Source organism: Neovison vison, chromosome 1 (assembly GCF_020171115.1).
Source record: "Neovison vison isolate M4711 chromosome 1, ASM_NN_V1, whole genome shotgun sequence".
NCBI lineage: Eukaryota > Metazoa > Chordata > Mammalia > Carnivora > Mustelidae > Neogale > Neogale vison.
The window spans coordinates 223,128,542-223,145,480 of NC_058091.1; the positions used below are offsets into that span (position 1 = coordinate 223,128,542).

At 33.8% G+C, this 16,939-nt stretch overlaps 1 protein-coding gene across 3 annotated transcripts in view; it reads right to left on the reverse strand.

Annotated features, from left to right (window-relative positions):
• The window catches only part of CWC27 (CWC27 spliceosome associated cyclophilin), a 235,920-nt gene that overhangs the window by 88,160 nt on the left and 130,821 nt on the right, over positions 1-16,939 (reverse strand). For all 3 annotated transcript variants that reach the window (XM_044268192.1, XM_044268185.1, XM_044268198.1), the window contains exon 11: positions 12,549-12,652. In XM_044268192.1, the coding sequence (XP_044124127.1) occupies positions 12,549-12,652 (104 nt within the window). The remainder of the gene's footprint in view (positions 1-12,548; positions 12,653-16,939) is intronic.

Below are 16,939 nucleotides of genomic sequence, written 5' to 3' on the forward strand. Positions count from 1 at the left end.
ATATGACTGAATTTGTTTTTCAGCCCAGTTTGATAGTTTTGGTTTTCTAAGTGAAGAGTTTGATTTTTTGAATTATTTCAATATAGCTTCTGATAGATTTGTTTTTTATTATTCCTATCTTATTCTGCACTTTTGTTTTTAATATTCTGTTCAGTCTACATGTCTTTTTCTTTTCTTTCTTGTCAACTTTCAGATGGAATTTTCCCCTCCAATTCCATCTATTTCTCTACTACATTCAGAGTTAAGACCTTTTCCTCTTCCTCTTTAAAATCTTAACAAAGATATTTAATGTTGCACTCTCAAGTTCGTTTGTATTTCTAGCTTCTTCCAGAAGAAGGATTCATGCAAGAAGACTTTTCCAAACTCCTTTTACCTGCTCGCAAACTTACAAGCTATTTTAGTTTTTTTTTACTTTAAGCACAAGACATTATTATTTTACTCATTTAATATTTCTTTAGTTATATATTGACTATTTTCTATGCTCCTGTCTCTTTGCAGTACAGACCTTCCATCTGAGCTCACCTATCTTTTGCCTGAAGTATGTTCTTATAGAATTTCCTTTAGTGAAGGTATGCAGGTAGCAGAGTCTGATTTTCTTTGCCTGAAGAAAACATTCCTTCACTACACTGAAGATAATATTATGTCCTATGTCCATGCTTGTTGCTGTTGAGAAATCAGCACTTGGTTTTTTAATTTTGTTTATTTTTTCTTCTTTACGTTTTTTAGTCCCCCCACCTCCACAAATGGGGGAGGGGCAGAGGGAGAGAGAGGATCACAAGCAGACTCCCCACTGGGCAGGGCCCAGTCTCACAACCCTGAGATCATGACCTGAGCTGAAATCAAGAGTCAGATGCCTGCCACCCAATTGCCCCAGCTTTTGCTTTTTAAAGGTAATCTCTTTTCTCTCTGGCTACTTGTAAGGTCTCTTTGTGTTGAACACTCTGAATATTATCGTGGTGTGTGTACATCTGGATTTATTCTTATTTATCCTCTTTTAGGTTTTTTCATTCTTCTTTACTCTGTGAATCGATGTCTTTCATTAGTTAGAGAAAGTTTTCAGCTATTAGCTCTTCAGGTATTACATTTGTTTGTCCTTTGATTTCCTTCTAGAATTTGATTAGATTTATTAGATTCTTTTTTTCTATTCTTCCAGGTCTCCTATCTCTTTTTGGGCTGAAATCCATATAGTTTTTTCAATTCTATCTTTCTGTTTACCAATGCTCTTTTTAGCTATGTCTAATGTGTTATAAAACCTATTGAATTTTTAATGTCAACTACTATATACTTTTCATTTCTAGGAGATTTCCTGTTAGTTTTAAAATCTTCTTGTTCCATGGGATGCCTCAGTGGCTCAGTGGGTTAAGCCCTGCCTCCGGCTCAGGTCATGATCCCAGAGCCCTGGGATCAAGTCCCACATTGAGCTCCTTACTCATCAGGGAGCCTGCTTCTCTATCTGCCTCTGCCTGCTTGTGCTCATTCTCTCTGACAAATAAGTAAATAAATAAAATATTTAAATAAAATAAAAATAAAATCTTCTTGTTCCATATACTTTTAAACATTTCTTTTCTTGAAATGTATTACATATACTTAATTTAACATTCAGCATCTAAATAAAAACTTAATAATTTGTGAATCTGATCCTGTTGTCTGTTCTTTCTATTAGCTTTTTGTCAGGTACTTGTATTATTCTGTGTGTGTGTGGGGGGGGTGGTTATTCAGAGCTATTCATTTTCTTCTGAACTGTCTCTGAGCACAGTGAATGAAAGCAGCTTTCTCCTGAAAGGATTTGTGTTTACTTGTATCAGACTACTTGGGGGCACTAAGGATCCAGGACTGTTTCAAACTAAATTTTTGGCTGGGACATTTTGAGGCCACCCAGGCAGGATGAATTGGGGCTCTGAAGTGATGAGAAAATTTTCTTATGGCTCGAGTCCCTAGGAAATGCTCTTGGCCCCAAAAGAGTTAGTAACCAAAAGAGTTAGTTACTACCAAGACAGGTAGTTTTCCTTGTAGATCTTTGATGGGAGTGAGGTGATTCTGCTTATTTCTAATTCTCCCAGCCACTAAGAAGAAGGATGTTTGGGCTCCCAGCAATATGGGATAGTCTTCTATTAGACACTATCTACCTTGAGAAAACTTTGGGTTTTATGTTATGTCTTTGTAAGGCTTCAAAAAACAATTCTCTAGGTCATTCGGTTTAGCAAATGTCATTAGGGTTAAAGTTAAAGCCAGACCTAGTGTTCCACTTATTCTCTTAATTCACATCTTTACTTATTCCCTGGTTTGGGTATTTCTTATTTTGTTTGTTTGGATAGTTTTTTATTTGTTTGTTTTGCAAGTTCCCAAGATAATGTGACAAAATGTTTTTATATTACATCCAACATATTTAATTGTTTTCAGTGGGAAGATCAGTTTGGACTTTTAGTCTGCCATATTGCCAGGAATTAACATTTTCTAGAACACTTAAATTTTTTGCCAGTCATCGCAAAATTACATGTTTAGTCTTTGAAAAGCCACAAGTATGACATTAATGTGCTCTTTAAAAAAACTCTAGGTTTGTACAAAAGGTTTTAGAAACAATTATTCTCACCAAAACCAAAGTAGATTTTAACAAACACCAATTAAAACTTTATAGACTGTATCTCCTCAAGGTTGGATCAAGTTGAAGAACAGAGCTATGGAACCCAGAAGGCTTGAGTTTGCTGTGTGATTTTGGGTAAGCCCCTTAATTGGTTGGCCTCTGGCTTTTTATGTATATGATGAAAGGGTAGGACTGGATGTTCCCTTCAGGATCAAAACTGTATGATGACTGCACAGAAGTATTCAGTGTAAATAGAGCACAGTCAAGATCAGAGTTTCTCATGCTCAAGACATTCCTTAAGGCCAGTCTACTTTCACATTTTAAACATACAGCAGCATAATGCTTTAAATAAGCATACTGGTATGGCCATTAAATCAATATAAACTACTTTTATACTTCAAAATAGAATCTTCAAGATTCTTTGATATCTTTTGACATTCTGAGAACATCTTTATTCTCTTCGTCCTTTCTGGCATTTCAAATTATTGTAACTCTTAATATAATTTAGGTATTATGCGTTTTTTGCATGAAAAATTACAAATACTCAAAAGCTATATCTATACTGTCTGCTGGGAGTTTATATGCAGAATTTTGAAAACATACACTAAAAACTGCCAGCATATTGCATTAATTGTTTAAAAAAAATCAACCTAATACCACACAGATTAAACTGTCCAAAGTAAGTTTTAATGCAACATATTCACAGGTTTACACTCTGAAGTTGTGAAAAGATTATCTTTTTCAAATTTGTTAAGTGCTGCAAGATGTGGAAGAAACTCAGCAGTCGAATGAATTATATGTTTGATGTCATTTTTGGCAAAACCTCATAAAATGTCACATAAAAGAAAAACATCTCACTTAAAATAAGGTCTTGACAGCAGTCTGGAATAGTTAACTCCAATCCCAAATAAGAATGCTGGTTATAATCAAAATTTTAATGATGATATTAGTTCTCCCCGTGAGACAATCTACATATCAAAACAAAACAAATAAAAAACAACATGTGCATATACCCACACACCCCTTGTCTGTTACTTTCTAAATAGGACATATTTGTAATTATTTCAGTTCATGCTCTGAGTACTGATTAGAATGTTTTCCTGAAGATTTATCACTGGCCACTTGACAAATGAAGAAGTGGCAGGTTACCCCAGCCTATATCAATCAATACTTTTTTGTTGTTTAGTATTAATTCATGAGAGGTATGAATAATGCCCATCAGCAATGGAAATGGAGTCCTTGGGTGTCCGTGGCCTCACATAATAGAGATGAAAACGGTGGGAATTTTTAATCTTCCAACTACATTTATACACTCTTTATATCCATCCTCCTATATATCCTGCTGATATGAGTAAATTAAGAGAAAGAATACCCCTAAAATCAGGTTGTTCTCTTAAGAGTTCTCTCAATTTCACTTGTGAAGTTTTTTAAAAGGCATATCAAACAAGATTATGATAAAATAACATTATGGAAAACAATACACATGTTTCTGACATGAAGATAAAAAAGTTGATATCACATAGTTAACCATGGTTGTTTTTGGAGTATTTGTATTATGGAGTGATCTTTCTTTTTATCCTTTATGCTTTTCTACAGTTCTCATATTTTTGCAAAGGATATACATTACTTTTATAACCGGAAGAAATAATAAAGACCCCCCCTTTTTTTAAAGAGACAGTTAAGGCCAAAGATTATTACTTACCTGTATCAATTAACCAACCTATTTTTACTGGGTTAGGAATGGCATCAATAGGAAGACAAAGTGCAGTTACTAAAAATATAGCTGAAGGCTCTTGTCAAATTTCCTATATTGGAATTACATCTAACACCAGGCAGAAATAATGCTTCTTTTAAAATTATTTTAAGACAGTGAAGGGCTGCAAAGAGATACCCCTAACACACTGGCTCATTAAAAACAAAACAAAACAAACCCCCAACAACAACAACAGATGAGGACGACTGGTTAAAGTTCATTTTTCACTGCACATAAAATTAAATATACCCATAATATATGATTCTCAAAGTAAAGCTTGACAGGATTTGCTCATGATGGCTAGTGAAATTCTTGGTCTAAATGTGAGGGTATGCTCATCTTTACATTTGCTATCTGCCTTTAAAAATCTTTACTACTTTTAAAATTATATTATTGAAAGGCATTGTTAAAAATGTAACATGCTTTCTGGCACATGAACGTAGTGACATGTATTTAAAAAAATTTTACTTTTGAGACTGGTTATTCTGGCTACGGAGGGAGTCTTTATTTTTCTAGGATTTCTAAGAAATGAAGTATTTCATATAACTGAATATTTTACAAATGAGAATCTTTGTCTTTAATTGAGCAAAATGATAAAAAAAAATTTTTTTAACCAGTTAGGTTAGAATCATTGCCCAATCTCTGCCTTACTAAACAATAATAAGTACCATCTAAACTTTTCTTAATTGAATGAGCATCAATAGCTTTAATACTAACTTGCTTTCCAAGTATAATGAAGTACAACAAATCCGTAATATTCCACTCCTATTAGTTACTGTGTTTTATTACTTACACTCAAGTGGTCGACTATCATGTCGTGCTGCTGCCAGAATGAAGTCCCTAGCTGGGCCTTTCTCTCTCACTCTTTTTATTTTTAATTTTGTTTAATTCCAATCAAATAGTGAGCTAGCAAGAGTTTATATGCAGAATTTTGAAAACATAACCACCAAAACCTGCCAGCATATTGAATTAATTGTTTTAAAAAAATCAACCTAATAGGGGCTGACCTATGCTTTTGTTTATTTATTTATTTATATTATAATTTTCAGGTATATTTCATATTCCATAACATCTCCCCTTATAAAGGGTATTCTCCCTCACTTTTATTATTCTTTCATCTGTTCTGAACTTAGAACTGGACAATCATTTTATTAGTACCATGCACAAAATAAGAATAAATAGAGTATTATTGATGGCTGGCCTGAGAGGCTTTCTATGATTCAACTGCACATATACTTTTACTTTACTATGTAAATAACATTAAAAGTTAGCATAAAGATTAAGAGTAGAGTATGGGAAAAACAGGCTTGATACTTACAGCCTTCAAGAAAAAAAAATGATGACTTGAGTACCTAAAGGAAGTTAAGTGTTTTGGAAAAAAGTACCAGTTCGCTTAGTGAGAGGAATGAATTCTACATGCTATTAGGCACAACACAGACCTAGTATTCCAAAAGAGCTTCTGTTTCTTACAAAAACCAAGATTAAGCTAGTTTAACATCATTTGTTAGATAGATGAAAAGTAGTCAAAAACTATATACTTTTACAACCTATCAAGCCTGAGGGGCCCTAGTCTGACTTAATCCAGTGTTAAAAAGAGAGTCTGATGAAACTTGAAATGGCCTGGTACAATTTGAGAGGTACAGAACACCCCAAGGATGTGTTCATGAAGAGGCTTTAGAATTATTTCTTGATTTACAAGTTCAGATTGCCCTTCCTGCTCTAATTTCTGGCACTAGTCAGAGAATAGGTATTATGTGCTTTGAACTTTGAAAAGAGGATCTGATACCTTATCTCTCTAAAATTGATTAGAGAATATGTCCAAACCTGTATCTCTATGTGACTATGTTCAGTTTGGTACTAGTTTTGATGTGATAAAACTCAAAGAAACCTGGAAAGGACTTAGAGACATAATTTAATGAAAAGAATTATGTAGTTCATTAGAGAATCTGACAGAGCCAATATAGGAAACCAACTCTATCTCAGATTAACTATCAGTCTTATTCAAAATTTGTATGAAAACCCCATGGACAGGCCTGGATGATTTGCACTGAGAGTACAGAGACTCCCTGGCTGTAAATAGGATTGTTTGGTAGCACATCTCTTCCAACATTGCTGGTTATCTAAAGTATAACACTACATTCCTTGTTTACCTAAACTGGGGTGTTAGAACCTACTGCAGACTCTGTATTCAAGTGAATATACAACCTAACTGCTTTGAATTTTAGAGTCAAATTTACACTATCATAAAAAATTCCAATTGTTGACTAAAATAATGGCTTTATTCCTCGATGCTCTGTTTCTTTCATTTAGTGAAGCCTTTTAAAATAAAAGCCTTTAAACATATTTAGATGGCAAATCAATAGCAAAAATTATAAGGTTATATTTATGGAATGCTTTTCTTATATAGAGGTATAATCATATTTGTTACCCAACAATACCCTTGTGATATAAGGAAGAGCAGACTTTGAGTTTTCCTGGGAAGACTGAAAAGAAAATGGATGGTCCTATATACATTTTTACTACATAGAGAAGCTCTGTTTTACATTGGTTTTCAAAAGATTAATAGGTTGGCTCAATTTTAACTATGTGTTTTCTTACTAGGGCAGAGATGTCAGGAGGTTTTGGGTTATGGACTAATATTCTTGTGGGGGCAGCTTTGTTGAGGCATAGCTGGTATATAAAAGAGCTGCACTTGATTGGACAGGTATAGTTTGATGGGTTTGGATGTGTGCCTATACCCACAGCACTATCATCACAATAGGTAATACCAAATACCAGTATAATTTTGTTCAATTGTATTGGGCCCAAAGTATTTATTGATGTAAAAGCATCAAAAGTATTTTATTTTCTGTCATACCAGAATTGAAGGAGTTAATAAAAAAGAAAATACTTAATAGTATAACACTATAAATATAGGAATAGCACATTTTATTTATCTTACATTTATACAGAGAGAAACAGATGGATCCTGATTTTAAAGTAACTTGCCTGAGGTGATAGAAGAGACTTAGAAGTATAGCTATAGTTAGAATATAAATTCCTGTTTGCCTATATAAATCTGGCTAAGGATCTGGCTCAAGAAACTGGGTAGAGTATAAAACCAAAGGATTATTACTCTCTGACCAAAGGAGATTTCCCTAGACAACAGAAGCCCAGATAAAGTATCACATCTATTAGAACATTTGGCTAAACGCTAAGTGGGAGGCCTCCAACTCACACAAGAAGGCCAAAAATGGGCCGATTAAAGCACCAGCATTAGAATACAAAGCTTTTTTGTTCTGATGGGTATCTTCCTAAGTACTTTTAATCTGAGGATATTACATTAAATTCTAAAGTGAAGTGGCAATGGTCAGCAAGTGTTAGCCAGATAACTTCATAAAATCAGGAAATACTACTGGATGCTTTACTTAAGCATGCAGACAAACTCACATGTAAACCCTTTAACAAAGAAAATGATTATTGAAATGTAATTGTGAAAGCACATGAAAGGAATATTTATTTTGAAATTTTGATTTATGTTATATTTATATACAGCTGTATTGATTACAGGCTTTAACTGCAACTAACACAGTATTAAAATTCAAAATTTCCATTTGTGGGATTTGGACAGGACAAAGTGGAAAGCAAAATAGCTTTATCTTTCTTCTTACAAATTTAAAATTATTTTTATATAGCACTGTGAATTTATTAAAGGTCTTCTCATTATCTAATTTACTTCTCAGAAGAAACTTGAGGGGTACACAAAGCATTTTTCTATCTGGATTTATGGTAAGAAAATGGAATCACACAGGCTTAAATAACTTCACTGCTAGTAAATGGACTTTAAAATCTCAATACATTCCTGTTTATTTTTTTAGAAGATTTAATACTCTAAAGTATTCTTATAACCTTTAGTGTTACATATAATAAGCACTTAGTATTACTATCAAAATTACTATTAAAAATACCAAAATAAGTATATTTTTAGTCTCTCTATATTAGTAGATGTGGTACCTGCATCCAGATGGAAATTCACATGGAAGACATGTCTACATTACACAACAGTTTACAAACCAAAGTATCTAAAAGCCTCTTTTTAATACCAATTATCTCCTTCTAAGTTAATTGGCAAATTAAATCTAGATATAGTATATAATATTCAAAAGACCAAATCATCTAGAGTTATGATAATACCCAGATAATTGAGTCTTGGATTAAAATAAAATGTTTTATAAAAGCCAGATATGCAGCCATATAGCCCAATTAAGAAATCTTTCCTGAACAGGTTCAGCTGATGTATGAAGGTATAGAGCCAAAGTCAAATAATACCTTCAGCTTCTTTCCCTGTGATGATCTTACTATGAAAATGCTTATGAGAACATTTATTTGGATCTGTTCCCACAGTTTATATAGTTCTAACCATGGAATATCTTTCAGCTGGGAAGATAAGCTAAGTTCTGACATTCAGGGATGCTTAAAATTCTGCTTTGTTTCCAAAATGCTATGCAGTGATATGTCTCGTGGTGTCATTTTTAATCATGGGGCAAGAAGGAAAACTAGACTTAAAAACTCCATAGGGACATGTGAATTTCAAATATAATGTAGTGTTTTCTGAAATTCACAAATCTTACATAGTATACAATTTCCTAGCATCGGCCATACTAGTCAATTTAAAAAGGTAAAATAAATTTATAAGAAATACAATTCCAAGAAAAAGGTAATTCATAATGCATCTTAGATAGGGCCTAAAAGCAAATTTTGTTCAGCATTCTAATAAGATGGTGATAAAACAATATTGTTTCTAATAGCACTGTAAAATTATGAGAATCAAAATAAAGACTGACTTAGTGCCTAGGTCTTGGTTTCTTAGTGCCAAATACAATGGAAAACCAGAATTTTTTGGAGAAGTGGTTGATTTTAGGCCTGGAGAGGGGAAAACAAAAGATCAACCTGGAGCCTTCTGTGCTTAAAAGTAAAAATGTGCTCAAAGTTGGGAGCAAGTTGCAAAGACATAGGAGCCAACCTGAAGTAACTACTAATGACCAATTCTGGTACTGTATGAACAATAAAATAAATAATGATAGTTTGGGATTATAACACATAGAACAAAATAAATATTCACAAGCCCAAATTGATATAAATAAGTAAGTAAATCTATAAATAGAAAGTGATCTTTCTATTTATAGAAGAATTACAAGTATTAAAAATTGTGGGAATCAGGCAAATAAAAAATAAAATAAAAAATAAAAAGTAACCATTAGAATATCACAGTAAATAACTGTTGTCTATAGGCAAGACCAACCAATGGATAATAAAATTAGTAGGGGGAAGCTTGAAAAGAAACAGGATAGATGGTCTCGAAGTATTTTTTCCCCAAATACTTAAAATCTCAAAAGGAAATGTAACAGCTCAACAGACACTACTTTAAGCTAATGATCCAGGTAGTATCATGACTAGAAAGACAATAGGTAATCTTATAATGCACTGGGAAGGACATATCATTTCTCTGGCAATCTTGCCCAAAAAATGCATAACTGTAATCTAATCATGAGAAAACATCAGACAAACTCAAGTAAGACAGTCCACAGAGTATCTAACCAGGACTCTTCAAAGTGTCAAGACCATGAAAGACAAGAAAAGACTGAGGAACTGTCACAGATTAGAGGAGACTAAAGAGACCCAAGAACTAAATGCAATATGGAATTCTGGATGGACAAATTGAACAGAAAAAGGTTGTTAGTGGGAGAACTGGTGAAATTCTAATAAGGTCTGTAGTTAATAGTAATGTATCAACTTTAATTGCTTGGTTTTAATCACTGTATTATATTGATATAAGACCTTAACATTAAAGGTATATGGGAACTCTGTAACTTCTGTAGTTCCAAAATTATTTTAAAATAAAACAATAAAAAGTAAATTAGTAAAATGCCCCACTTTTTGTGGAAGCTAATTTTTCGCAGACATTCAAATTTAAGGAAAATCCAGATATTTCTCAAAGATATAAGCAACATTAAATTCAGAAAAGTACTTACTAACTAATATAATTCTCTAACTATGGCTTAAAAAAGATTTTAACATGGCTAATTTTCTCATAAATAGACTGACATAAGCTGTAGAAGAATCTTCTGTTTTGTGTTAAGAAATCATTCTAAGATTCAAACCTTTCTTTAATTGTATTTAATATTTCAAAGGCAGATCAAGTTAAAATAGCACTGCTTGTATCTAATATAAGCCTTAACTGTAGAGCACTATTACAATAATTATCTATTTCCAATTCTCTCACTTCTATTAGATCATAAATTACAAAGGCAAGAACCATCCATCTCTTGCCAACTTCATCCCTCTGGCCCTGCATGGTTCTTGAGACATGGGCATAATAATAATTATTAGCTCAAAAATGAATTAAAAAGTTCAAGTAAAAGGAATTACTTTGATATATTTAAAATGCTTTTAATTATTAGGAACAATACTCTGAGAAAATTACATCTAAACTTAAAAATAAAATAACCCTCACTGTACTTCTTTCAAATATCGGTATTGTCAATATAGCTTGTTTCTCTTCTGGGTTATACTTTACCTACATGACCTAGTCATACATAAGTTTATCCTTTCTTTTATTTTTATTTATTTATTTATTTATTTATTTATTTTTTAAAAAAGATTTTATTTATTTATTTGTCAGAGAGAGAGGGAGAGAGAGTGAGCACAGGCAGACAGAGAGGCAGGCAGAGGCAGAGGGAGAAGCAGGCTCCCTGCTGAGCAAGGAGCCCGATGTGGGACTCGATCCCAGAACCCTGGGATCATGACCTGAGCCGAAGGCAGCTGCTTAACCAACTGAGCCACCCAGGCATCCCTATCCTTTCTTTTAAATTCAGCTTATAATTTGTGTTATTAAGGTGAGTTAATTTTTTAGTAGTTTCATTCAAATATATTTCAGTGATTTTGACTTCGTTATTAAGTACCTGCCTTTATTTACTCTAATAGTCAGTGGGGGATATGCTGCAAATAATATAAGCAATATGTCCTTTAGATAGTTATATGGTATTACTTCTGCTACTTAAAAAAAGTACTAATGCCTATGACTGTTCTTTATTAGAATGTGAAATCTTTAAGGCTAGATGTGGCATCTTATTCTTTGATTTATCTCCAATAACTGTGATAGAATTTGGTATATAAAAGTATTTTTTGGTATCCAAAAAACATGAGAATATAGAAGACATATGCATACAGCAGATTTGTTAAGCCAAATTTAGTACATATTATTAAAGCTAAGAATAAAATTTCTGATCATGTTCACTGAATCTATAAGGTAATTTATTACTGTGAAAAGAAAACAAAGGGTTCCAATCTGTTAATTTGGAAATTGGCCATTACATGTTTTATAGCTGAAACAGTTTTAAAATAAGAATCATCAGTGAAGCAACTTTTAAAAAGCCCTTTTAGGGGCACCTGGGTGGCTCAGTGGTTTAAAGTCTCTGCCTTTGGCTCAGGTCATGATCCCAGGGTCAGAATCAAGTCCCACATCGGGTTCACTGCTCAGCGGGGAGGAGGGGAGGAGCCAGCTTCCTCCTTTCGCTCTGCCTGCCTCTCTGCCTACTTGGATCTCTTGTCTGTCAAATAAATAAATAAATAAAATCTTAAAAAAAAAAAAAAGGCCTTTTAGGCTTCTTAAAAATCATAGTAAAACAAGGAACACATTGAACCTGTATAAACAACAGGGTAATATTTTGGTTATTTTTGATCAGCTTTATTAGTATTTTAGATTTTCAGTGTCTTATATACAAACAAATAAAAAACAAGACTTTATACTTCATACTACTTCAAATCAATGCACAAATGTTTATAGAAGTCCCAAACATAGGGCCTAAATGCTTTTAATGTTTTAAAAGGTATACAATATAAAAAATGAACATTCCATTCTTGTGTCCTCCTAGATATGTGTTATGGTATTTAAGTTTTATCTGATGTCAAGTCTGTTAGTTTTCATTAAGCTTTTTAGAATAATAGTTATGATCATGTTTGCCTCAATTTACTTCTTAGACAACAATCCTAACAAGAAATTTATTTTATTGGCTAACTACCCAAAGCAAGTATTAAAAAAAAAAAAAAAGGAAAACTCAGGAAGAAAGGGGTAAGGAAAGAAGCGAAAGGGAAGGAAGAGGAGAAAAGGAAGAGCAGAAGAAGGAAGAAGGAAATGTACCAAGTGAAAATAAAAATCCTGATAAATATCCTTACCTTCACTTTTCTTTTCTGCTTGTTTTGCTGCATTTTCTACTTTTTTTTGTTTTGCTGCTAAGAGTTCCCGCTTTAACTGTCTTGCTTCTTTTCTGAGCTCGTCACTATAAAGCAAAAACAGTTATGTAAGTATATAATAGACTGAGAGAGAAAACTACTTAGCAGAAACAGGATTATTGGGAGCGCCTGGGTGGCTCAGTGGGTTAAGCTGCTGCCTTCGGCTCAGGTCATGATCTCAGGGTCTTGGGATAGAGCCCTGCATCGGGCTTTCTGCTTAGCAGGGAGCGTGCTTCCTCCTCCCTCTCTGCCTGCCTCTCTATCTGCTTGTCATCTCTCTCTGTCAAATAAATAAATAAAATCTTAAAACAAACCAAAAAAAAAAAAAACAGGATTATTGGTTTTCAGGTACACTAAATCTCTAAGAAAAACAAAATAAATAATGTTAATACATTTTGTTCCTTACATGTCTATTGTGGTATGGAAACATAGCCAAAGGATGTTTCAAAAGCTGCAATTTTTCATAATAGCAATATAATATGAATTACCTATAAAATATACTCCCTTTCAGATATTTCAAACAGAATAGATAAGTGATAAATGACCCACTGTTCTCCTAATTCAGCTGTGAATTTCATATTCTAGTTCTAGTTTAATAAATCATGGAGATCCTGAATCAAAGCAAAATTTTAAGAGAAATTCTACTTTTTAAACCTGGATATACATAAAAAGATGTGTCTTTAAAACTTGATGAATTCCTGAACTGGCACCAGTAGCTACCATTTATTAAGTAATTACATGCTAGGAGCGGTGCTAAAATGCTTTAAACTGAAGTTGTAAAACTCAATTAATTTTTTTTAAGATTTTATTTATTTATTTGACAGAGATCACACGTAGGCAGAGAGGCAGGCAGAGAGAGAGGAGGAAGCAGGCTCCCTGCTGAGCAGAGAGCCCGATGTGGGACTCGATCCCAGGACCCTGAGATCATGACCTGAGCTGAAGGCAGCAGCTTAACCCACTGAGCCACCCAGGCGCCCCAAAACTCCATTAATTTTGAGCCCATATAATACCACAGCTTGGCAAATAATTTCTTCTTCTGTGAAACCTAGCAGGCTGCAGTATTCTGATGATTAATAAAATCATATATTAAAGGTAGACGGAGATGTAAATACCAACTTCACTACAAGTTGTTATGTGACTAGTTTCTACAAGCCAGTTTTGGGCAGATTCACATACACGTGCTTTGTACCCATGTCATGAACCCTTAGAGTCACTTGTGGCCAGTCAAAACTTTGCATTTCACATCTGTGAATGTCAGGTATCCACTATTAAAGTAAAAGCTAGAATGGATAACAGATACTCAAAGAACATTGTAAACCCGAGTAGGTAACAAGTCTGGAAAAGGTCTAAAAGAAACCCAAACCAAGCTTTTGTGGAATCTTAAGTCTAAATAGTTCCATACTGATTCAACCTTTATGCTTCTTCTTGATCCCCAAATCTTACACTTTTTTCCCCCTTTTAAAACACTGTCCTGTATCAGTTACCAAACTGATAGGTCTTACAGTGTGCACCACTCAGTTCTTTTTCCCTCTTTTCCACATCAAACACATATAGCCATATTTTCTATCTGGTTGGCCTCCAGGATCCTGAATTCTGAAACTTCCCTTTCTGATCAAAACCTACGACCTTTTTAACTTTCCCAGTCTTTCATTCCTATTGAATCTGTGCTCACTTACGTTAAAATGAAAGCCAACATCTTTGTAGTTCATCATCTAACGCGCCTATTCTTACCCACCTGGCTCTCTAACCATTTTGGATGATAAGGTTAGTTATTTCACTGATATCCTCACCAGCACCTTTAATTATCTTGACTTGTTTGTCCTTATGAATATATCATAATCACGTAGAAGAATTTGTTCACAACAAGCTCCAGGAGACAAACCTCCAGAGAATATTATTTTGTTAGATGTAAGATGTTGCCTGAGAATTTGCCCATGTAACGAGTTCCCCAGGTGATTCCAACATGCATTCAGGTTTGGGATCCAGTACATTAGGACCACCCTATAGCAATTATCTTCTCTTCCTTACAACTCCAAGCACTCCTACTTCACTGATCCTTTCATTCAGCCAACAAACATACTCAAATTTCCCTGGACTCTGCTCCAATCAAGTGATGATTATCTTCACCGGTGGACTCCTTCCCTGAAAGAACAGTTTATGTATAGAGTCTATTTTCTCAAGCTTAAACTTCTTAATCTCTTGCAATCTACCCTTCTTATACTCTACTGAAACTGCTTCTGTATCAACCAAATTCAATGGTCTTTTCTCAGGCTTCCTTTTCCTCTTCGGCTTCTCTACCATTCAGTGATATTGTCTTAATTACTTGCTCTGTTCTCAGCCTGGAATTCTTGGCATTTTTCTCATTTCCATACCCTGTACACTGGCATTTTTATCCAATCTCATAACATCAAATATCACTTTTATATATGTTATTTCCAAATCTAGATGTTTCGTCCTCATTTTTTGGTCCTGCATTTCTAACTATGCATTACAAATCTCTATGTACATTAGTGCTGTCTAACAGAAATATAAGGTAAGACATATATGCAATTTTAAGTTTCCTAGGAGCCACATTAAAAAATGATAAAAGAAAACAGGTTAATTTTAACAACTTATTTTAACTCAGTTAATTTAATTATGTCCAAAATATCATTATTTCAACATGCAACCAACATAAAAATATTAATACAATATTTTACACTTTTTTATATTAAATGTTCTAAATCTGGGACAGGCCATCTCAGTTTAAACTAGCCACATTTCAAGGGCCAGGATCTAGATGGACAGCAGAGGCTAGACACTGCCTAATTACAAACTGTGTTCAAACTTGAAGTCATCTCCTCCCTGCCCAAATCTGTTCCTTTTCCGGAAGTCTCTATTTGATTATGGAACCATTTTCCTCCTAATGACCAGACTTTAAACTTCCTCTGGGACTGTTCCCCCACCCTTTCATTGAATCACTGTCAAAGTATGTCATTTTCCAGTCTCTCTCATGTATAACTATTCCTCTTGATTCTCAACATCAGTGCTTAGTTTAGGCTCTCATTATGTATTCCTCCAATAAATGTAATTACTTCCTATTTCTTGAAGTTATATGAGCACAGGGAATAGCAACCACATCTTTGCTCTATCCACTAAACACCATTATCTTTTCTTTTATACTATTTTTAAAAAAATTTTAATTTGGTAAGTAATTCAGAAATTTAGATGTTTTCTTTGAGGCAAAGCTTATTTTGAAATTTTAATATGAAATACTGCATGATGGCTGAAGAAACTAGTTATGAGAGTAATCTGAAGTATGCAAAATATGAGAGACAATGACAGTATATACTGTCATAGAGGCAGTAAAGCACAATAATCAAAAGGATTCTTTGAGTTCAGAAAGTCCTGATTTAAAGGCTAATTCTATCACTTAGTATCTGAGTGACCTAAGAAAAATTACTTAACTTCTCTGGGACTCAGTTTCTTCAACTATAAAATGGTTTAAGATATTTAAAATATTAGGCACTGAATACATGTTCAACAGATGGTAGCTATTATTATTTAGATCATGTTTAAAATAGCACTACAGTTAAGGATTCTTTGTGAATTAGGAATATTTCTTTATTATGTTATTTACTATAAATAAGTGTTACCTTTACTACATATGGAGGTTAACTCTGTTCATAATTTTTATAAATGGCAAGGAACACATAATGCCAGCTTCTAAAGATCTATGCTTAAATAGTCAGAGATTTGGATATACTAATGAAGTAGCCATAATAACTTACAAACTGAATGAGGATGAATAAAAACTCAAAAAAGACTAAGACAGAGAAGGGAAGGTCTGTAAGATTATTAGAAATAGCTTCATTATACTGAATTTTCCAAATGATTCAGAATTTACAACATTGTCAAAATCTCCCATACTGAAACAACACTATTTGTTGGTACTTGTGGAATCCATAACTCCTGGAATGAACTGCAAGTTTTAAAACTAATCCTTAGGTCACAGTCTAATTTTAGGGTTCCCAATCTTATATTCTCTGGAATATAGTCTTATCTACTGGCACTAGAATATATTTAAATCTATTAAAATGAAAGTAAAAATTGTAAGCCTGGAGTACATGTCACCTTATACTGCCAAATTAGGGGCTTGCTTTGGAGTCAGGCAGCATCTTTTTGCCCTCAGAGCCTAGTTTCTGTTTGTATGATAAAAAGAAATGGCTTCTGGGGTGCCTGGGTGGCTCAGTCGATTAAGCACCTCTTAATTTTGGCTCAGGTCAAGATCTTAGGGTACTGGGACTGAGCCCCATGTCAGGCTCTGTACTTAGTGGGGGGTCTGCTTGAGGATT